Consider the following 23,148-nt stretch of genomic DNA (forward strand, 5'->3'; position numbering starts at 1 on the left):
GGGGGGGGGGGTATTTTTCGAGAGCAGCAGGCGCAACATAAGAACGAAATAATCGCGTCAGTGGACCAGTATACGCGGAGAAGAGGACGTTCGGCGAGTGAACCGAAATTCGAGCCACATGGAGCGTATACTTTCGCCGCGTCGACGTCTTCCCGTAGGCGCGAGTACGCTGGCTTAAACCTCGGCAGCCTATACAGCATCGTGTGCGCAAATCTTAGCCGTAACTTCGTGGCCGCGGCTCTCTATGGCGTGTGGTACAGGCATATAGCACAGATGAACCGAAGCCTCGCTGAAAATACTATATGACCGACATATGTTTCAGAAGGCGAGCGGTATATACGTTTGATTCATCTTACGTTCGTTAGCAGGGACGTTCGAAATGGTGTCCGTTAAAATGGGCGGGGATAAGGCCCCCTGAGAGCGCTGTCGAGAATGCCCGATTGCTTGGAATCCATGTAAGGCCTGCATAAGCCATTAAACAATAGGGACCAGTTAGACGAGTTCATATTAGCTCCCGCGCCGGGTAGTCTTTTGGCACATGTGCTGTTAGTACTCCGTAAAGATAACCAGGCCGTAAGTATTTATAAGAAACGGTGCACCACCGATGACGGCAGGAAAACGATGCCAGTGTCTCACAAAAACCTGCATGCCTTGCCAACCATCGGCTCCCGTATACGTCGCGGGCTGAAGAGATCGCATTGCGACGAGCCATACGGTACCTGTCATTGACATGCACGTCTTTGTGGCACTGCATAGAAAAAACTAAAAAAAAACCACAGACAATGCTTTGTCTATGTCCCTTTCTTTTCACATTTCGTATACTGCCCCTCGCCTATATGTGTATAATGTACGTAGGTATATATGCCTTGCTTTTTAAATGTGTAAGCATTTCTATGTCGACTCAACGAAAAAATTGCCCGTGTTTCCTTCTATATACCACGCGAGACGACATAAAGAAATAAATGAAAACAAAGTTTGACCCTGGTGCTGGGGTTTTAACCCTGGCCGCCACGCTCCGAAGGCGACTGTTTAACCACTGGGCTACACACCAAAGCTCGCATTCTTTCTGACATCGTTAGAGCCTATTTTCGATGCCCGTCTTGTACCGCATACCAAGCTCGCTTTGTTTAACGCTTTATCGTTTTGCTATTCGTTGATCTAGTATTAATGCTATGCCTGTGTCTCCTTTCGCTCATTTTGGTTAGGTAGGGACATCATAGATAAGTACCACATGCGCCACGCCTTGTATATTGACTCGCATATTTGTCTAGTTTACGTACTTCATCCTGAACAAGAAAGGATCGCTTCGAAAGTGTTTCGGCAAAAATAAAAGGAAACGACAGTCCGTGTAATAACGCTTGCATTCTGGCTCTACATAGTCCCAGCATAGCGAAAAGCCAAGGTGCATCATGCCTGACCAGCGACGAAAAATTCCTGCGGAAACCTTCACACGTACACAGCTCGAAATTCGTTCCTCGCTTCTGCGCTATGTGATTTATTTGCTGTTTTTTGATTGCTTTATTGACGGCTATACTGAGGCGCTTCCGGTTCTGCAGTAGCATTACTAATAACATTGTACCTTGTTTCCTGGCCTCGAGAGCGAATGTGGCATCTGGGCGGGTTAGCGGCAACAAGCGTTACACAGCAACCGGCAGAGAAACAAAGCAATACGAAAAGGCCTCGTTGAGAGCTGCGTTTAGTGGCTCGCGGACGTGTAAGGTTGACGCGAGATTGACATACACACTGCACAGGCGTGTATATGTATTACCGTGCGTCGGCGCAACGACTGTCCATGATACTGCGGGGGAAAAAAATAATAATACAAGAGCGAGGGCTCCGCCCAGTGATCGTATTAATTTTTTGTGCGTGCATGGTTTTCTGCTTCTGCGCGCTCGCGGGTGCTTTCGTTTCCATCTAGAAGCGATGACAGAGCTATTAAAGGTCCATGCGTCACAGGAAACGCAGCAAACGCGCGGCTCCTGCAGCGTTTTCGATTGCGTCAGCGTGAGCGCGCGGCAAGCAAGTCCTATATATCATGGATTAAGGTGGACACATAAACGCGCACGGAGGCCCGCTTGAATGCATGTGCCGACTTCAACCCCACCAGCTGTGCACCGCTACTACACCGTCGGCAGTCAACCTCGGCTCGACTCGCGGCGTGTGTAATATTGTGGCGAATACTGCGGGTCTACACTCTACTATGCCTCTCGCACGGATGCTACGAAGGCCCTTTGTTTGGTCCGTGTGCTTTTACATTGCCTCGAGTGAGTGCACGGTGAACATCATTAGCATCAGCCCCAGACGCAGCTTCCGCCTGCGGTAGTGTGCATAGGCGCACGCGACCTCGAAAAACCGAGTCAAGTTAAACGGTATAGTACTATAGGGATAAATGAGATATGAACGAGCACATTTAACAATATTGAGAATCAGGGAGCGTTGGAACATGCGCATACGTTGAAAACAAGACCGTGTGGAATGACAGAGTGTTCTACTGTATTGCAATTTCGTGCCCTTATTAGTATTCTTACTACATATTTTGTCTGCTAAGCGAGAAGGAGTAGCTGGTGCCACCATAATGGCACCAACCTCTCCAATTTCATCACTTCAATAAAAAAAAAAGACGAACCGTGAGAAGTGCGATCATATCTTCCTGCCCGTCGCGTTGCACACACTGTGTCCTTAAGAGGCAGTTTTGAATATTCGGAGCGACACTTCACGCACTGCTCTGAACCGGCAGGGACTGAATGATGCATAGGACCGGCATGATCAACGTGTTGCGGAAAAAAGTCAGTCCCTTTAGGCAAGAGGAGCACAGGCGAAAGTCTCTGCTCTCGCTCATTAAACTATATACCTTGACGTTGACAGTCGATTCTGGAATCAGCCCATGCTCCTTTGACCAAGCGCCGATGTCATGTGCTGACGTCATGACATGACACCATTGTTGACGCCATGCGACGAAGTTATGGTACCGTTCGTGTTGTCAACGCCAGACGCCGCATTTTTTTACTCAGGATACGTATAAAGCTTTAATAATGACGAAAGCCGCGATTTCTAACTATACTCACAAATAATTGCGTGTACGTCCTACACGACGCCCACAAGTCAATAAAAACAGTCGCATATGAACAGTGGAATCTCGCTGAAACAATCTTCTCGCCAAGTGTAAAATAAAATGCGTCGTCCGAAAGTCGCATTATCCGAAGGAACTTCCAAAACTATTTTAAGTGGGCGTATACTCGGTGACAAACGCAATAGCCAAGGTTCGTATGGCACCGGGTGATACTGCTCCGCGCAACACGTTATGTGGAGCAGCATCACACAACAACACGCGAACTGCAGCCAACGCACTAATATTCAGCATTGTTGAAACAGATCGCGAGTTTGTGCAGAACTTCTTGTCAATATATCTGAAGAAGTTATTCTGGAAATCTCACCGTAGCGTTCAATTTTTAATTTCACCTTAAGTTTCAAATTCGCAAAGGACAGCTGGCGACTTGTGTGTGTGATCAGTCTGCGTTATTCTCAGGTGTATGCAGCGCAACCCGATTCTCTCGATCACCGTTATCGCCCACCTGATCCGAATCGGCGCTGTGACGCTGGCGATTTCTCCTTTCTTTTACTGCAGAAACTGCATGACAGCGGTAACACGTTATTCGTGGACCAGTGCAATGTTTATTAAGCTAGCGTATTACGCTGTAAAGCTAAACAATAATGAAGTTCAGGGGAAGACGAGAGCTTGAAGACTTGAAAAGTCCTTGAACACGGGGCGTCGCTGGCTCCAGCGGTATCCCGTGTTCAAGGGTTTTTTTAAGCTTAAAGCTAAGAATTTTATAAACACGAGTAAAAACCCGCTTGTGCAGTCTTATTTTCTGATTTCAGGGGAAAAATCGCATTAACTATATGAAAGCACATTGCTCCCATATATGGGACGCTGGCCAGACAAGAAGAAAAAGAAAGCATTCCGCAAAAATGCATGAATCGTAATGAAGGAGATTCCGTTGCACATATACAAATCTTGTTGGTGGCGCTCTTAAGCCGTTTACAAGCGTACTTTGGTTCAGAAGCGAAATGACAATAATATAATTCTTCTTTGCCAACTCCACAAGCGCCATCTTGGTAATCGGGAATAATGGGAACATTATAGCCCTATTTTTTGTGTATTGTCATTTAAACGCTCCCTCACACTACTATATGCCTTAATTACCATCTATATTAGCTCATTAAACATGTACCGACCAGAAACCTTCGATAGGCATGACTATACGGCGCTGCATTCACGACACCTTTTACGTCACGGTGCAATCAGCTTGGTGTCGCAACACGAGGTGAGATTATAGTTGTAGCGTATAGATGGAACACGCTATACCGAGCTCACCTGTGGGACCAACAACCGAGCACACCTCGCCTATAGTGCTTGGTAAGCCCAGGCGAAACTTCTACCACGTAATCGCCGAGCGGAGTGACCATGGCCGAGCAGATATAAGCGATCAAGACACCATCGACCGATCGCCATTGGTGATAGCGATCGGCGGCAGTGGCAGACCGAACGTTGTTGACCAATGAGGAAATGATCGTGCGTAAGAATGCCATTTCTCGACTCTGACGTTGCCGATGCGTCTAATTGCGTGTGTCAGACCTGTAGCCAGGAATTTTTTGCGGGAGGATGGGGGGGGGGGGGGGGGGGGCACCTGCTGAAGGCCTTAACTATTTTAGAAAAACACCTATTTTCATTATTTATTTTCGGTAAAACACCATCATAATTCTGGGGGGCAACAGCCAGGGTTGGGGAAGAGGCTCGGCCTTTATTATTTTTTTTTTAAGAATGTGACTGTACCCTTTCTTTTCAATATGCGTACTTATATCCTATAGGGTTCCAACTAGAGTTGAGAAACGGAGAATGGCCAAGTAGCGTTGTTGGTATATGACGGCGCGTTTACACCATGATCGTCATATAGGTCGTGACCTTCTGGGGGGCGACCTGCAACTTCCTTCGTGAGCCTCGGTCACCTTTTCATACATGCTTGTAAAAATGTCTGCTTTTTTTTATGATCCCTCTTCTCGTGTAACAATGCTTTGCCTGCTTTCTAACCCATTCATCGGTGCTCTTTTCTCTGATGATTAATCCGTTACTTGCTTTTATCAAGTGCAAGTATAGGACATTGGAAAAGTCAGAAAAAAAGCTCGCCATCGCCGGTGCTGCGCCGTGCAGCATCGTTCATTGGCATTGCGCGAATATCGGCGTAGCTTTGTTCATCGGATTGCTTCATGCGCAGTAACGTGAAAATTCCAGTCGTGCCATCTGTTTTGATGGCACGTCTTGATTTCGATGACGCGAAAAATTAGATGTGGCCATAGGAATTTTCCTCCCCCAGAAATCCGCGTGCGCTTATACTGTAGCTTCTTTCGTCTTGTCCCAGGCTTTTTCGCGCTCTTTTTAATCCTCGGGTATTACCAGCCCGCTCAAGAGTCTAGTCTTCAAAGCCATCACTTCTCCATTTTCTTTTTATCCGGGCGCGTGTGTGTATGCGTATGTGTGCGTGAATTTTTCAGCCATTGCGTACAACAAAGAAATGGTAGGAAAAATTCAGCGACAAAACGTGACCACCATCAATAGGCTGCGACTAAGTTGTCAGTAGAGCTTTACCACCGAACCAGAACTACCCATGATGCATAACTCGTCATCTTTTATCGTTATCACTGATATAAATACCGATAATAAATATTGGGCCGTCTTTGCCTCCTGATTGACCTGTACAACGTCGGACATGACAGGAGCGCTCGGGCCACAGATTTTGCAGGCTCCGTGGCCCCACGCCGGTTTATCCACGGCTCGCCTATAAAAAAACACGAAAGCGAACATCACCACAGCGTATCGCGAGAGCTTGGTGTGTAACAGAGCGTAAAGGGGCGAATCGGAAACGCGTAAACGCGGTCAGTTCAGACTGGGTGGACTCAAAGGACTGGTAGGAGGAGCCTGAAGAAATCGAGCCACTCGAAAGGGCACGTAAGCCCGTCTATATGAAAAGAGAGTGACGAAAGATAAAGCAACGACAACCGCGGTTGCGATCGTGGCGGCCACGTGCCACGCGTAGCTGTACGACGTCGCTCTGGTTAACCGTCGTGTAAATGGCCGGCGCTGCCCACTCGGCTGTGACTGCGGAATCATGCTGGGTGGATATATACTGCAGCTCGTTGGAGCCTATCGACGAGTGGAAGAGGAGCGGGGGAGGGCGTTTACAATGTATTGCGCACGCGTGCGAGGGGGCGGGCACACTGCGAAGTCACTGCGTGCGTTGCCGTAATTCGGCGTAACTTCGCTTTTCCGCGATAGAAAGCCTCGTATTACCCCCGGTTTTTACGCATTAAAGCAAAAAAAAAAGAAAAAAAAAGAACACGTGTCCCTACGCAGAAATCTTCATTCTGCAGAACATAGTAGACAACAGGCAGACAAATGTATACAGTACCAAAACGGTATGCGCCTAATGTGCACTGCAAATAACGGGAAATGTATGAAATTTACGCGAATAATATTTTACTACTAAACGTAATAGCACCTCACTTGCAGACCTTGCAAAACCTATCTGTCAATTTATAGCGTTATACGACTCGTACACGAAAGCCCAAATAAAATTTATAACCGAGACAAATCGGAACCTACGGTCCGTGGCAAAGTTCCGCCTGAAAGTAAAAAAAAAAAAAGTAAACTTCTTAAAAGTTAGCGGGCACAGTAAACAACGACTCCGTGTTACAATTATTTCGAAATCTAGTATTCTAAGTGGAAATTATTATTATTGATTTCCCCAATTTATGCATTCTTTTCTGGCACTTTTGGGACCTGCACGCGTGCCGATGTATATATATATATATATATATATATAGTTTCTTTCCATTACGCTTTCAAATTTTTTTTCCTTTTTTGCCCATTGCCTCATTATGACTGTATACGTATACATACAGGAAGCGAGCAGGAGTTCGCCTTACCCGAACGCCTACGATTTTCTTTTCATACCAGCGAGACGTATAGCCTTGCTGCCCTGTGACAGTGAAACGCGAATAAACATTTTTCATAAATTCAGATTTTCTCGGAACTAAGCCGTTGAATTTTACGAAAGCTATGCAGCGTCACCAACTGGCGGGGTATTGCTGAATATCCATTGTTACATGGGTGCGCGTATAAATTTGGACTAAGTCGGAGGCGTAATAAATGGTTCGGTAATGAAAGAAGGTCCTCATACAAAGCGAAATACATTGTGTTACTGCACTAAGTTTTATTATTAAGCTGATTAACTCAAAATGTGATGCAAACAGCGTAATATCGCGGTTAAAGCCCTCACTTCTACACAAAACACTCCGTTTAATCATGTTGCGGCCGGTGGCATTATTAGGGCCGTGCATTTTCTGATATGTCTTCGGGCTCGGCGCGTACTTTTCTCTTTCAGATAAATATATATATGAAAGCCATGTTTTGCGAGTTCATTCAGAGTCCGATTACCGAGAATTTTATACAATGAACAGAGCCTGTTCATTCTGTGGCCTGCTGCAAAGACTCGCTGCAATCGACGATGCATTACAGCGGATTTCCAGGAAGGCGCATGTGCGTATATAGCGCGCACGAGTTCTTGCATCACTCGCCAGTCTCATTTCTTCCATAAAGCCTGGCATTGTTGGGAACGCGAAACGACTGCGGCTAAACCTGTGTTTACGAAACTCGAGCCCTGACCGGTGGGTTACAAAAGGACTCTCGTGCACATTCACAAAGTGAAAAAAAAAAAACAGGAGAGTCAAAGGGAAGCCAAGGCCGCCTTCTGCGCAGCGGCGGCGAGCACACATACCAACGACGCGATTCATATGCGTGCAAGTATTTTTTTGCGACCAAACTGTGTCTTTCGTACAGCGCCGCGCATCTGCTCTTCCATACACATTTGCGGAAGGAAGCCGATATGACGCTTCTTAAGGACTTCGGCGTCAACGATGGCAGTGAGCTGACTAATCGAAGAGACGCCGTATACTGCAGGGGCTCCCATTCACACACGCGCGCGCGCGCAAACACACACACACACACACACACACACACACACACACACACACACACACACACACACACACACACACACACACACACACACACACACACACACACACACACACACACACACACACACACACACACACACACACACACACACACACACTAAAGGAGTCTGCTTTATCGGGAAAATGGGTTGTGCGACGCTCACGTACTGCTTTTCTTTCTTTCTTTCCTTCTTTCTTTCTTTCTTTCTTTCTTTCTTTCTTTCTTTCTTTCTTTCTTTCGCATTGCACAATGCAAAAGTTAAGCAAAAAAAAAAAGAAGGCTTCACAGATATAAATATAGTCAAACTGATAGATTTTTCATAATCTCGCCAAAGATACTACTACAATCTCAAAAAAAAAAGGCAATAAAGTGCGTTTCTCTCAAGTCGACACGCAGCATGACTCCCCTCAAACCTGACGAGTATATACAGTAATGGCGGCACCTGAAATCACCGCAGTGCGCAGCTGCTTCCATAGTTCGTAGCCAGGCACTTCAGTCATCACTCAAAATCGGAATTTACACGAGGACGCCGAATGTACGGCCGCGTTCGATCTGTCGCCAAACCCGGTACCACTGCAGGCGGAAAGTCCAATACTGCATACTACACAGGGGGCTCGCACATTTAAAATACTATATTTGAGATGGGTATAAAACGCGCTCGAGCGCAAATTGTGCACGTTCGTTGGTTATAATTGGTCAAACAGTCCTGTTCTATACATAATATACATCCACCCGAAACGTGAAGCTGCGTGAAACACGTTTTCCGTGCTCTAGATAGTCAGCGCTTGGGCAACTTGTTCGGCCAACATCGAATGAGTTCACGAGGCGCCGATCTCTTGATTATGTATCGTCAGCACAAACTGAAACAAAATCGACTGTATAACAGGTGTTTGTGAGTGCGCAGTCTGCGGCGTTTGTGGCATTGGTTTGAGCCTCGTGACGACACACGGCTTTGGAAGCACCTCTATGTTTAGAGGCTGGCTTCACTGCTATTTTATACGTGCTACGTCGCACTCTGGTTTGGTCACGAGCTCGAGGGTGCGGGATCGATTCCTTTCCTCGGGAGCGGCGTTTCGACGGGGTCTAAATGTAAAACCGCGGGTATATATACTTTAATTTATAATATAGGCGCTGGTTAAAGAAACGACAGACATGAAAGACCCTCAATAACAGCAACAAGAAAGGAAGGTTCATTCAACGTTTCGACTGTATACTCCGGTCGAAACGTCGAAACTTACAATATGTTTATACATATAAGATGCTCCCATGCAGTACTGTCCACCACGCTCCCGCCGCAAGGCCCGCATCTTTTGCGCGCACATGTCCAAGCGGTATACGTGCGGTAACGATGATTCACGAACACATTTGTTCAGTTTGAGAAACATCAGTCATCAAATCTCCATTCGCTTCGCCGTGTTCTTAAGAATGAGCACATGGTTGACAAAGATTGCCTTGTCGAGCTACGTGGTAAAGTAGTTATTAAAGCCACCACAAGTGGATTTATTGTAGTAAACCGACATCTAGTATATAACATTCTCGACATAACAAGGACAGTAGAAAACAAAAAAGCTCTAATGCAAAGAAATGTGAGCGAAAAGTTACATCAAATGCGAAGCATTTCTTAGCTGAACCAAAGGCACTTTGATCTTTTCTATGTATCTAGCCGCCTGCGTCTGGGCGCTCTTGTGGTAATCTTCTTAGCTTTGCGTGTACCAAAATTGGCAGAGGAGGACACGAGTACATGACGAACACGATTCACGGGTCGTGGCGTCAATAACGTGAATTTCCTGTCGCGTACATCCTGAACACCTTTCAACCGCTAAAGTCTGGCAAACACCCGCATGCCACGGGCCGTGCCATGCGGGTATGCGCCACACGTGATTCAGAGTCTATGCCAGGGACAGCGAGAATGGACATTCGAAATTTAACGCGATAGCGTTAACCAGCCCGTGTCTCACACAACCCTGTGCCGGCGCTCGCGGTGTTGTCGATGAGCGAGAAATCCCGGTGGAAGCAAAGAATAAAATTTACGGCGCAAGCCGGAATCGAACCCGGGCATACACTCAGGTATCCAATGCCACACAGCCTCGCCAGTGCTTCGAATTGCTTTGCAAGAAGACCTTACAGAAGCGTCATGTCGGAGCAACGTCAACTGCGGTTACAGTGTTGGTTATCCGCTTTTATAACAATGCGATAAACACTACATATGTACTCCTGTGACTCGGCAAGGTATAGCCGAACGTTGCTTGAATACGCCGACAATCACTGTTTAGTGATACACAGGTCATTGCACCGCACTGCGACGAAAGTGAAATCTGTGCTGCAACGTGATACTGTTACGTCCGACCCTTTGCACGCCAGCGTAGTCGGCGTGCCTGGTAATCCCACGATATGCACACAATTAACCACTCCGTTTACGCAACGACGTCGATCCACCTCGTAACGCCTGATACAAAGCAAAAAATGCGGCATAGGCGGCTACTCGCTGACTGCTTCGCATGAAATCACAGGTGGCGGATCCCGCAATCCGTGGGTATCCGCCGAATTTTTTGAACTGAATGTTGTTAAAAAGCTGCCGCAAGTTCCTCTTCCAGATTCCGCTAGAAGGCTGAGGCACGTCATGCTGCCACAATGCGTCCGCTGCAATAGAGTTACGATGACGTTCTGGAAACAACGAGATGTTGCCGCATAGCGAACGCCTCGCCGCCGGCACGGCCGTATACACAACACTTACTTGGCACAAGGCTCGCGGAGAAAAAGCCACGTCGCCTAATAACGGACGGAATAACAATGCACTGCTGGGCTCCCGAACAATGCTAACAATGACTCGTATGCGCTACAAGTTATACATAGCCAACAACAACGTCCCTTTACGAGGCGTGAAAGAGGCGGATAGCAAAGTATATGATTGGGCTTGGAGGTGTTTCATATTAAATGCCACCGGCGTCGCTCATCATGTTTGAAATGCAGCTCCAAATGGTATAAGGAAAATGATCGTCGCAACTTTTCGCGCTGTGTACGATCGGTATTGTAGTACCAGTATCTATATAGAAGTTTGTACATATGACTGAGCGAGTAGCAGGCCCGTAGCCAGGAATTTTTTTCGGGGGGGGGGGGGGGGCACTTGGTGAAAGCCTTGAAAAACACCTATTTTTATCATTTTTTTTCTGTAAAATACCTCCCTCCATCAGAATTTTGGGGGGGGGGGCGGGCCCCCTGGGCACCCCCCCCCCCTGGCTACGGGCCTAGCGAGTAGTATAGTGAGCAGCGATAACACATAGTGACTGCAAAACGGAGTTACGAAATTGAAAATAATCGATCATAACAATGCGACACAGTGGGATTGTTCAGCCCTTAGATGTGTTATGCCATGGAGTGAAAAAGTTTTATAAAACGAGACCATATACAATTCCACCCTTGCGATGAGGTGTCATTAAATAATTAAAGAAAAATTAAGCAGGAAGACCAAAGAGTTTATCGAGGGCGGGGAGGTATCTATACATGGATACTATCTATGCAGGGATGATACTTCGAACATGGTGAAAACATATAGATTGTGCGCGCCGAAATAAGCATAACGAATTGCTGCAGCCGCTGTTTATGTGGTCACGAGATGTAAAGCAGAGCGGTTACGCTACAATAAGAGGGTTCAAACATGAGCTGACTGATTTACGCGTCCCCTGCTTAGTGAAGCGCGTAACTCGTGACTGCCGAGGTAAAGATAGCATAGCGCGATAATTTCTACATGTATAGACGCCCGCCCATTTGGCATACTTTGCAACAGATTGCACGGGCGGGCTCTCGAACACGTGATAGCTGACAAAGTACGGCAGTTTGAAATCATATATAGGAAAACACCGGAAAACTGTCAAATCGTCGGGATATTATACCCTGCAACCGGTACGTGCATATGTGTATTAGACTGGCACTATAAGGTATGTCGGATGCGTATTTTTATTAGGGGCGAAGCTCCTTAAGGCGGCACCCGTTCGTCCCTCGTAGTCGTAGTAGTGCGTAACCAGTCGTAACGCTAATACCAGATCTTGACCTCCAAGGTGGTGCCGGTGGGAGATTTTTCCTGTGCGTTGTTGAACAATAAAAAATTCGCAGCGTGCGCGTTAACTAAAAGCCGAATTCTTCTGTCTCTCATTCCCCATTAGCAGCCATTGGCATGTTCCAGTAGGAAACGTTAGTAGAAGTAGAAGTGTAAGTGTTAGCTAAAAGCCGACTTCTTCTGTCTCTCATTCCCATTAGCCGCCATTGTTTACCTCCAAGGTAGTGCCTGGTGAGATTTCTCCTGTGCGTGATTAAGCAATAAAAATTTTGTTCAAAACGCCGTTGATTGATGAAATAAACCAACGAAAGACGCCAGATGTTTTCTAAAAGCAAAACGAAAGAACGCCAGATGTTTCTAAAGCAAAACGAAAAGACGCCAGCTTCTTAACGAAAGACGCCAGATGTTTTCTAAAGCAATGGTTTTCTAAACAATGAAAATTCACAGCGTACATGTAAAATTAAAGTGAGCTGCAAGTCGTCATAACTCATCGAACCTTTAGTATAAACGCGCCCAATCTCACGTCGGTGATGATGTACTGGGCAGAATTCACGGAAGATTCACGGTTTACCGATGAACCTCCGCAGCTTCGCCCACTCATCATCAATCACTCCGTGGATATGCTGTGAGTTTTATTTTTTTAAAGGTCTATATTAACATAGCAAGGATTTTATAGATGAGTTGACGTTGCGGTAGCCAAAGCCACTGCGGATATAGAGCTTAGTGCTGCCGACGCAACAAGCAAAAATATTGCTGATTTAATCTGCGCGCCACATACTTTAACCACTGTGTTCACCAACACGGAATAAATCAAAGAATGTGTGAATACACGAGGCTCACTCCGATGATTCGTATACAGAAATCGCGCAGCACATACCAGCCTCCATCATGTTTAAATATGAATAACGCTTAGGCTTGTACTGTCCGTAGTCGTACTTATGTACCCTTACCATTTTTTAAAAAGAAATTATTGCATGGGTCACGGCCTACAGGTTTACGTCCGCAATGGCGGTAGCTGTACAAACCAATAAACTTCAGTTCTTGCCTACCTCCTTACGTTTTCTGTTTTTTCTTTCTCTCATACTGCTTCTTACAACCCAAAAATTTCCGTATTCCTGAACAGCGAAGAGCAATGCCTTTTTTCGCACGCTTTTAGAAGAATTCGCTCAACAATGCATCGCGCCGTGCGAGGCACAAACGAGCCCTTCGTATATAGGAAGATGTAGGCTTGTCGGCAGAGCCTACATCTGCCTATACAACGTCTGCATGCAGGTGAGACTGCGTCTGTCGTCACGACCGTGAACTACAAAGCGAACAACCATGTACATGCGGGGAGGGGGGGGGGGTACTATAATGAACAACGATATAAACGTGTGCATTAAAGTAATACGTAACAGTCAAATGAAAGACAGGAAAGGCTGCAGAAAAAAAGTGAATTTGGCGCTAGACATTTTCCTACATGTTTGGTTTACCTTGATACGAAACGTCAGTGGAAGCAATCATGAAATCTGTAAGATCCAGAAGGAAGACGTACGTATGGGAATTATGGCAATCACCAGGGTTCGGCGTCATAGGCAGAATAGACAGATATACATTGACCTCGAAGACAGCCTATTAAAGAGAAAGCAGGGAGAGGGAGAAAAGAGAAAATGTTGCAGAGGTGTTAACTGGTACATGCAGCTCAGTAGTGCCCAAGGACATTTTGGTAGATATAGCGTTCCTACACAAGTTCAGGGGGCAACATTGAACCTCCCATTTCTGACAAGGTCTCCACTTCGCTGGCAGCTTGCACGACAGCAGTAAAGAGAAAGACCGAGAGCTCCGAATGAGCCCATTTTTGTTTCACAGTGTTTGGGCAATGGTTCAGAAATAAGGCGAGAGGGAACGAGACAGAAGACGTCTGCAGAGGGGAATGGTGCGTCGTATACGGTCCCGTGGTAACACACGATCATACCGTTCGTATGATCTCACGACCTAATCGCATAAGGCGAAGATGTGCAGACAACGGAGAAATGCCAAAGTACGCGAGAGATAACTTCATGCGAAAGTAGCAACTACACATGTAACTGAATGAACTTGCGTAATTGCTGGATTACTACACTATATGTACCAGACGCGTCGACGCTTGAGGACAGTGCGCCAGACGCGTTTGGTATAGGACAGCAGCACTGCTATGGCTCGCTACAGCACCAAAAATTTCTACGGACGTTTTTCATGCGAGCCCCGACAATCGCGACCGGCTCGTCCTTTCGGTCAATAGGAGACGCTCGGTTATCACTCACCTCCGAATCGGTGCGCGAAGAGTCTCGAATGCCTGGCCGCCAGCAACCAGGGGTAGAGCGGCTGCGGGTCCCGGGAAACCATGAAGGGACCCCCGGGTCCAACCAGGTGTCCCAGCGCGGTGGGCGGCGGAGGGTGGTGGTGCTGGAGCGCCGAGCCCAGGTAGGGCGGTGGGCCCCGTGACAGCTGGTGGTGCTGTTGCTGCTGCTGGTGGTGGTGATGCTCGGCGACCATAGCGGCGTACGCAGCCGCCAGTGGCGGGAACGTGGCCATGGGCACGGCTACACCCGTGCCCGGCGGCGCGGCGGGGGGCCTCGGCGAGTCCGGTGGACCGGAGGCGGCCAGAGAGTCCGGCAGGTGGTGCGCGGTGGCGGCGACGTCGGCTCGCCGCTCGTCGACCGCATCCTTGCCGACGATCGACTCGATGGAGAAGCCGAGCTTGGGCTTGTTGGGGGCCGCTGTAGGCATCATGGTCTCCGGCGGTGACACCATGCCTGGCTGCCGGCTTGCTGCCACTCAGCCCGCCGGCATCGAAGCGTCCGGCAAGTCCGCGCGTTCAGGGAGCACGACGAGCTTGCCCTGGGTGGAGGGCTCAGTACGAAGGCACCAACTGGGTCGTCATCGTCGGCAGCCACGGTCGGCGCGGTAGGCAGCAGCGACAGCTTGGCTCGCGCGGTCGGTCCGCTCTGGCGGGAGAGTTCCGGTGGGGGCCGGACGGGGAGGGGCTTCGCTGCTGGGGGGATGGCGCCGCAGGGGACCGTCCCCCGAGCCGGCCTTCCCTGCGCGCAGAAAGGGGCCATGGGCAGAAACGACGCTGCTGCCGCCATCTATCGTCGGACTGGCGAAGCCGTGCCGCGCGGATGCGCTTCTCTTTTCGCCGTGAACCGCGACGATTTGGACGTACGGCTGCTGCTCCCGGTAGCGAGTGAGGCGTGCCGCCGTTGGTACTCTCAAATTACTCGTTCCTTTCTTTTTTGTTGCTACTTGCCCACTTTCACGCGTTTGTAATATCCCCGCCATGACATCCTTGGAGAAGGAGAGAAATCTTTTTGGTCGTTGAGCGCGGAAGCAAGCAGCGTGCCAGCCTTGGTGCTGTCAACTTTCATTGCACGCCTAGCATGTAAGTGACATGTGACGTTCCCAGCGCCACAGGATGAAATGACAGACAGGGGGCACGTGTCCATGACACCAGCTTCGTCTACGTTAGACGCAGCTGGTGTCATGACCACTTAGGTCTGACGGTGTCAAACAGTGCCTTAAAGGTTTACAAAACGTCGAAGCCTGTGGTTGTGTCAGCAGTGTGTGGCAGCAATTGCTAATGCAGGAATCACGTTCTGTTTGATGTGGGAACCGTGGTTGTCACCGTCCTTCAAACGTGCACAATCTGTTTTTGAACGGCATGATGCGCTATTTCGAGAGTGGACTCATTATTTACGCGCCAATTTCGAACCACTTACACAGTGGCGTCGGCTTAAGTGTTGTCTTGAAAAATATTCTGGGTGATATTGAACTTGACGTGGTCAAATGTCATGTGCACGGTTTATTTTTCTAACTGTGTTGACTATACCTTTTGTAAAATTGTACATTTGTTTCTTGTTGACTCTTTGGATGCTATTTATTGCGTTGTGTGTTCTTTGCTGACTTGATCAAATTTATGTAGTGACATGTAACGCTCCTAGATTGCATGCAGCTGTAGTGGTCCGCAGATATTCATAGGAGATTCGCACAGCGAATCGAACAAAGTTGTGTTTTATTTGATGTTCGAATATGTAGCGAGTATTTCGTAGCAACAAATATTTAATAAATTCACTTTGAAGAATGAGCACCAACGAGAACGTGATTGTGCTGTCTCTTTCACCCTGCAGCCCGATACCACTGCTGTCACAGTTCTTTATTCCATGTGAATTATATTTGATGTCGTTTTGCTGTTCAAATATATTCTGCCACCATTGTTCATGTGTCACCAGTTGGATTATATCGGTTTCGGGCTTGCATTAGCTATCGCATTTTATCGCACGGCTTTCTGATCGTGGTGTCCGCGGTACGTGAAGCGCTCACTTTGCTCCGAAGCTGCTATTTCATTAACCATACTGTTTACATTTAATGTCTGACTTACACTTAAGCGATGATGGTTAAAACTACACTATAGTTAGTGAAACTAATTCTATGGCGTAGCTGGGCTGGCATTTCTTAGCGATGCCACTACTATCATCCACTGTCAGAGTTGTACACTTTACAGAAAATAAGTAACCGATTGCAATTAAATTACTTCCTTTAAAATGTAATTGCTTACAGGGGTCAATGACAGCCTCAGAAAAGTAACTGACAATTACAGAAATGTAATTGATTACTTTTGCGTTACTTTCCTTCAAAACTTTATTACCCTTACACAATAACACAAGTTTAGTAGAACATACATTTGGGTGAGTTGGTTAGGATTCACCTTGAAAACAGCGCATCAACGCGAGGACGAAGAAAGATACAACAGGACGGGCGCTGACTCGCAACTAAAAAGCTTGTTAAAACGAGCACATACGATGATGTCACGTGCACAGCAATGCCGTTAAACATAAACAACGGTGAAAACCAAACACGTGCATGAATGTACCGCATGGACGTCAACACCATGCGCGCGAGAAAAGCCTAATCATCATAAGATGCGGCATCGGTGATCGGTGTACACGTGACATCTTCGTGAATAAAGTAAAGTGTTCTTTATAATATACTTCTTAGTTGCGAGTCAGCGCCCGTCTCGTTGTATCTTTCATCGTCGTCGTGTTGCTGCGCTGTTTCCAAGATGAACACAAGTTAACTCAAACTGCAGCGAACTACCGTGGCTTGCATGGTAGAGAGAATGGTTGGAGGCTTGCGTGAAGGCTGGGAGGCTTACTTTGACTTCTGTGGTATAGTGTTAGCCGTTGGTAACTTTCAACAGGAGTTGTTTTTCAAAGTTGCCGTCGCTGATTCAGCCACGTTTGCTCGTTAAGAGGTCAGCTGCTACAATGAACACTCTCTCGGTGCATGGGCTGGAGGCAAGGGCGGTATTATAATGTATACATATATATAAACACCTTGCGCACCAGCTCGTATATAGTTGCGCAGTGCTTCGATGCTAGTGTGGCCATGTCCTCTATGAGGCGTCGCGCTTCGCTGTTGCTGGCGCTCGAGTAAGGCGTTGCAGGTAAGGCCAAGGAAAATGTGAAAAAATCGTCGGTAGGTGATTCTTTCGCAACATCGGATGCGTCCTTGGGTGTGGAACCATAGCGGGGGTGGTTCAGTTCTTGGATGAAGAGCTGGTGAACCTACAGAGGGGTAGCAAATTTTTCCAGACGAGAAATGCAGTGGACGACTGGTTACAACTTGATTTTGAAAAAAAACAAAGTAATTCATTACCGGTATTTAATCACAGGAAAATGTAGTTGAACTACCCAGATTTTTCCATATTCTAAAGAGTAATCGATTATACTGCAAAATTACAAGAAAACGTAATTGATTAGAAGTAATCGATTACTTGTAACGCGTTGCTTGCAACTCTGTCCACTGTTCACCGATGAAACGTGAAAAGCACCTGGAGGAATAGCCTCGCAAACGGCTGTTTCACTGAGGGCGGAGTGCGTTGCTTCGCCGGCTCTGTTGTTGATGTCGATGAAGTCGCAATGACCGACTCTGAAATTTGATTACCTGCCCGCTTTGAAAAGCGCACTCGCGAGAATGTGCATGCTTCTCGTGATGCTTCTATAGTGTGCACTAAGAAGCATCGCGACAGATTTGTACAGTGCACTGAAAACGTGGTTTACGCAATTCCTTTGTCTTGCGGCGCGTCACACATAGGACAAACAGGAAGATGCTACATGACAGATTGAAAGAGCACAAGTACAACACAACAAAAGTAGTTTCAAGGCATCTAGGTATTCATTGTAGTAACTGCGGACGCGCACCTCAATTTGAAAAACACTTGTGTCATGTCCAAATCAACTGACAGATGAACAAGGAAGGTCGTTGAAGCTCCAGGGATAAAAAAAGCTCGGTGAAACCTACCGCGCCATCTGTTAGATCTCAGAGAAGGATGTCAGGTTCTTTCCAAGACCCATCTTGCACGCGCAGTAGGAGTGACCACGTGATGCTCCATCATATCTCTTGTATTTTCCTATCTTTCGTTTATTCATGTACGCCCAGTACTTATTCTGCGCAATTATTGAATAAACTTTCAGTTGTTAGTGCGTCCTGTGTACGTGTCTTTCCTTTTCGCCTGGTCCCTTGTTTTCGCTGGCGCTGTTTTACTGCAATTATGAACCAAGTAGCCCCCAAATACGTCTTGACAAGTTACATATTTCATTTTGGTCGCTCGGGCGAAATGCAAGATCCACTCGTGTGTTTAGGTGCACGGTAATGAATCCCAGGTGATCGAAATTAATTGAGTCGCCCAATACGCCGTATCTCATACTACAGTTGTTTTGGCACGTAAAACCCTATAGATGCTGTTATCATTTGGGACGCCAGCTATTCATGACGGCCGTGAGGAAGGCTTCACAGCACAGTTTGGTCCATCGAATCGTTGAATATGGAGCATCAGTTGACGTGCAGTACTCACGGATTGAAACAGGACAATTTAGGGCTAAGTAACGCACATGCTTTCTTTTAGACCGTCTTCAGTTCGGCTCATATCGGCGTAATTTCGACTCGAACGCATAGATCAGAGCCAAGAGACGAGATTCGTCGCGACATGACGTGGTTATCTCGAGCAGTGGCGAATACCAGTCGTTATACTAAAAAATTGATGTCTCGTTTGAATCCGTAAGTGCTGTATATGTACTGAACAGTATACATATGACTTTGAGAGGCGCCACTTGACGTATAGTTGCACTGAATAATGTGAAACTTTCGAACAAGCGCTAAACAGCGGGACGAGAAAGACAAATCACGGGTGTACTTGTGCTGAGCGCTCCCCAGAAATTTACCGAACAAGCTCCCTTTAGAACCTTTCTGCGATAACTTCGCTTACCTTGATGAGTGACTAGCAGATCCTGAAGTAACGGCTCATTAAAGGAAGCAGAGAAGATATCTTATCATTTTTGTAGTTAAATTATTGAAGGTAAGCGTGTTGATGCATGGTTCATTCGACCAGTGCACCGTATTTTCTAGAATAAAATGCAGCTCGTAATAGGTACTGCGAAGGTATGCTGACAAGAGGGGGGGTGGGGTTGCATGCCCCCATGGATCAATTAGAAGGGGGGGGGGGGCAGAGCACTCTTCACCCACTCCTTAACTGATGACTTTACCCTCAAAGTTTCTATAATGTCTGTGGTGTCGCCGTTGAGCTGACATTTCAGAAATCGTCCATTGACGAGGGTGCTAAGAATTAGGACACTGTAATGTACTAGCGATGCGGCTTTACTAGAACCGCTTTCGTCTACATATTAAATTTCTCGCCCATATCGGTGTAAATCAGCTTGTCCGCAGACGAACACCCTTTGCCACATATTGGGTGCTTGAAAAAGGGTGCTAGTAAAGGGTGCAGAGGTAAGCGCTCTTAGGGAAGGGTGCACAGCACAAAAATTTAAAGGGTGTAATGATTGCACCCTTACTAAGGGGTGGTATTCTGCCATAACACCCTATGGAATGGCTGCCGGAAGGGTGCTATACATTGATTCACCCTATAGAAGCAAAAGCCTTGGATTGGTGCATGACTGCAAATGTGTCCACAAACGTATTATGCTCAACTCTGCAGACAATGCGAGGTGACAGGCCTCATGCTAGCAACTAATATTCAAACTGATGTATCTTATAAATGGAGCTATATTGTGAAAAGTATGCATATTTCTATATACATCCCACTCGTCAGACGTTGCGTAAATCTTATATAGCCACCGATTTTTGGAGCACAATGCACGGCGTCAGTCTAAGGCGCCTCCCCGCACATATGCGTACCCAATGCATAGATGAATGGTCAACATGCAGACATGCTTGCCTGCAAAATAAAAAAATGAAAAAAATAGGAACAAACAAATTCGCAGTAAAATGTTGCCAGGTTTAAATTTCCTGCATTACTTTCGATTGTATTTTAAAACTACAGTAATAAACGGACGTTTTCCAAGTGACTTCCTGACGTGACGGAACTGATATGATCAAGTGACAATACCGCAAGATATACGAGCTTTGTTATTCGAAATTCGAATTAAGATTTATTTCCAGAAGCTTTACAAAGCATGCATGAAGACGGATCCCGGTGACATTCGAGATGAACTGGAGAGGAAAATTATGCGAACTTTCTTACCAGGAAACGCGTTATGCAGGAATGCCGTTTACTTAGGAGCGAAATGCAAAATTTCCGTACCACCAGGATATTGCTTCAACGACGTTTGGCGAATCAGATATTGCCCTTCGTTTCAAGAGTTCCATAGACTTCCGTCCACTCCCGCTCTACGTAAATGACTATTTACCCCCGCAGTGGTAAGTGGGCACATTTCACCCGAGAGGTGCTGTGAACAATGAGAAGTATAACAGAAAAAACAACTATACATTTCATTTGACAACTCTTTTTAACAGAATGTGTGCTTTCAGACGGTGATCATGAAAAACATTGAGAATTTTGGACGAGCCAGTACATATTCTATATATATAATATATATATATATAATATATATATATATATATATATATATATATATATATATATATATATATATATATATATATATATATATATATATATATATATATATATATATATATATATATATATACCGGCTGTCCCTTTTAAAAAAACAAAAAAACGAACATGTGCTCTAGCAAGGTTCTACCTGTTGTTTATTAGTGGTGGTTTTGTGTACATACTGCCACACGCGCTCATTTCTTTCTATGTTCTGCGTTACCGCCCCCTTACACGTGTTACTACTACCTTGCGCAAAGCCGCGCCAGAATGTCTGGGAACGTTCCAGATGGTAGTAGATCATTTTTGTTAAGATTGCGCACATGAAGCGAACAGACAAGATTATTCCAGAGCTTGCGCGACCACCAGCGATAAGGCTCGAACGTTCGATGCCCCATGTATAAATGCCGACGCGTCTTGCCTCGGTTCAGTTTTTTCGACGGCCGACGCTCTGTTCGCCGCTATCAGTGTACAGTGTGTATTGCTGTAGTTTGACTCTTCGTTTCAAGGCCACAAGTTCGGCCAAATAAAAAGTTTCATCTTGGACACGCCAACTGCTGCCTTCGTCGACGTCACGACCACGTGACAATAAAACATTTATTTTTTTTATGACTAAGCGCTAAATGATTAATCAACGTTAATTACCCAACTTTTTTATTTTTGCTCGAATCGGTAAAATATCAACCCTATGTTGTACCTCGCCTCAAACAACCCCAGAATCAAGAACTTATTTTTTTGATGAAATCTGTCTGGTTGTTTTTTCCGATAAAAAACAAAAGCACGCGAAACACGCCAAATATATAAATAGACCGCTACTCAAGCGCTTTCAAGCGTTCTTTGATTGATTCAAGGCTGCGTTAGTTTATTGTACAGGGCTTCGTACTATTTCATGGACACGCATCAAAACACGCTGCGAACGCGTCCATCATCGAGCGTGAAGCCCTGTCCAATGTGACGATGAACGAACTCAGCCTTTCGCACGCTTTTGTTCTTTCTCGGAAAAAACAACCAGGCAGATTTCAGCAAAAAAATAAGTGCTTGATTCTGGGGTTGTTTGAGGCGAGGTACAACAGAATGTTAATATTTTACCGGTTTTAGGGAGAATAAAAAGGTTGGCTGATTAAAGTTATTTATTATTTAGCGCTTAGTCATTAAAATACATATATGTACACGCGACTACCACTAATACACAACAGCTGGAACTTTATCAGAGCGCTCTATCTTTTTTTTTATATCTTGGTGCAAGTTAGCTGGGACAGCCGGTATCGATGGTGACATGAGAGCAGCCCTCCCTCCCCCTCCACCCATATTTCCGGCTACGCCACTGCTCACTGCATTGTTGCGTGTACGCTAAGACTAGTGGTATTCAATACCACTATATATGGATCCATATCGCTCGCACGCTTCCCGCTGTTCAGGAGGCTAAGCTTTTCTATTTCTGTCTGGTAACCTTGTTGCCTAATTGTTCAGAAAATAGTTGACTGTTAGCAGCGAAAGGTCTTTCCGCTGCGAATACGACAGTCAACTATTGCCTTAATAAGCTCAGATATAGCATCGCGGTGCTTATGGCGCAGAACTCCTCCATGTATCCTCGTTTTGGCCTTGACAAGGGAATGGACAGCCCTAACGGCAAGGAACACCATGAAGACAAGCGCTAGCTCTAAGAAGAAGTTAAAGCCACCGGTAAGTTTTCGTCACAAAAGATGTTTCAACTTGCCGCGCATAAGCAATGGTTCTTCTCGTTTTGATACAAGTTTGTGTACATCATGTTGAAACAGGGGCTATTGCAACGCGGAAATTTGGGCTAGTTGGTGGGTGTGGAACTTGTGCATCTTAGCAAGCGCAGCGGAACAAACACAAGAGAAAGACACAGGAGAAAAGCGCCCGTGCTGTCTACGCGTTCCTTTCTCTTGTGTTTGTTCCGCTGCGCTTGATAAGATGCACAAGTTAAAGCAGAGGCACTTTGCTGCGCTAATTATAACTAGTCTAAAGTTTCCATGCGCCATACCGAAGGCGCTGCCAGAAATATATATATATATATATATATATATATATATATATATATATATATATATATATATATATATATAT

General features: G+C 46.2%; 1 protein-coding gene across 1 annotated transcript in view; it reads right to left on the reverse strand.

Moving 5' to 3' along the window:
• Nucleotides 1-15,120, reverse strand: part of LOC119392185 (homeobox protein EMX2-like) — a 94,484-nt gene extending 79,364 nt beyond the window's left edge. The window contains exon 1 of the mRNA XM_037659670.2: nucleotides 14,411-15,120. Coding sequence (XP_037515598.1) covers nucleotides 14,411-14,900 — 490 coding nt within the window. The 5' untranslated portion in view covers nucleotides 14,901-15,120. The remainder of the gene's footprint in view (nucleotides 1-14,410) is intronic.
• Between the last annotated feature and the right edge of the window lie 8,028 nt (nucleotides 15,121-23,148).

The sequence above is a fragment of the Rhipicephalus sanguineus genome, chromosome 1 (genome assembly GCF_013339695.2).
Source record: "Rhipicephalus sanguineus isolate Rsan-2018 chromosome 1, BIME_Rsan_1.4, whole genome shotgun sequence".
In the NCBI taxonomy this organism is placed as follows: domain Eukaryota; kingdom Metazoa; phylum Arthropoda; class Arachnida; order Ixodida; family Ixodidae; genus Rhipicephalus; species Rhipicephalus sanguineus.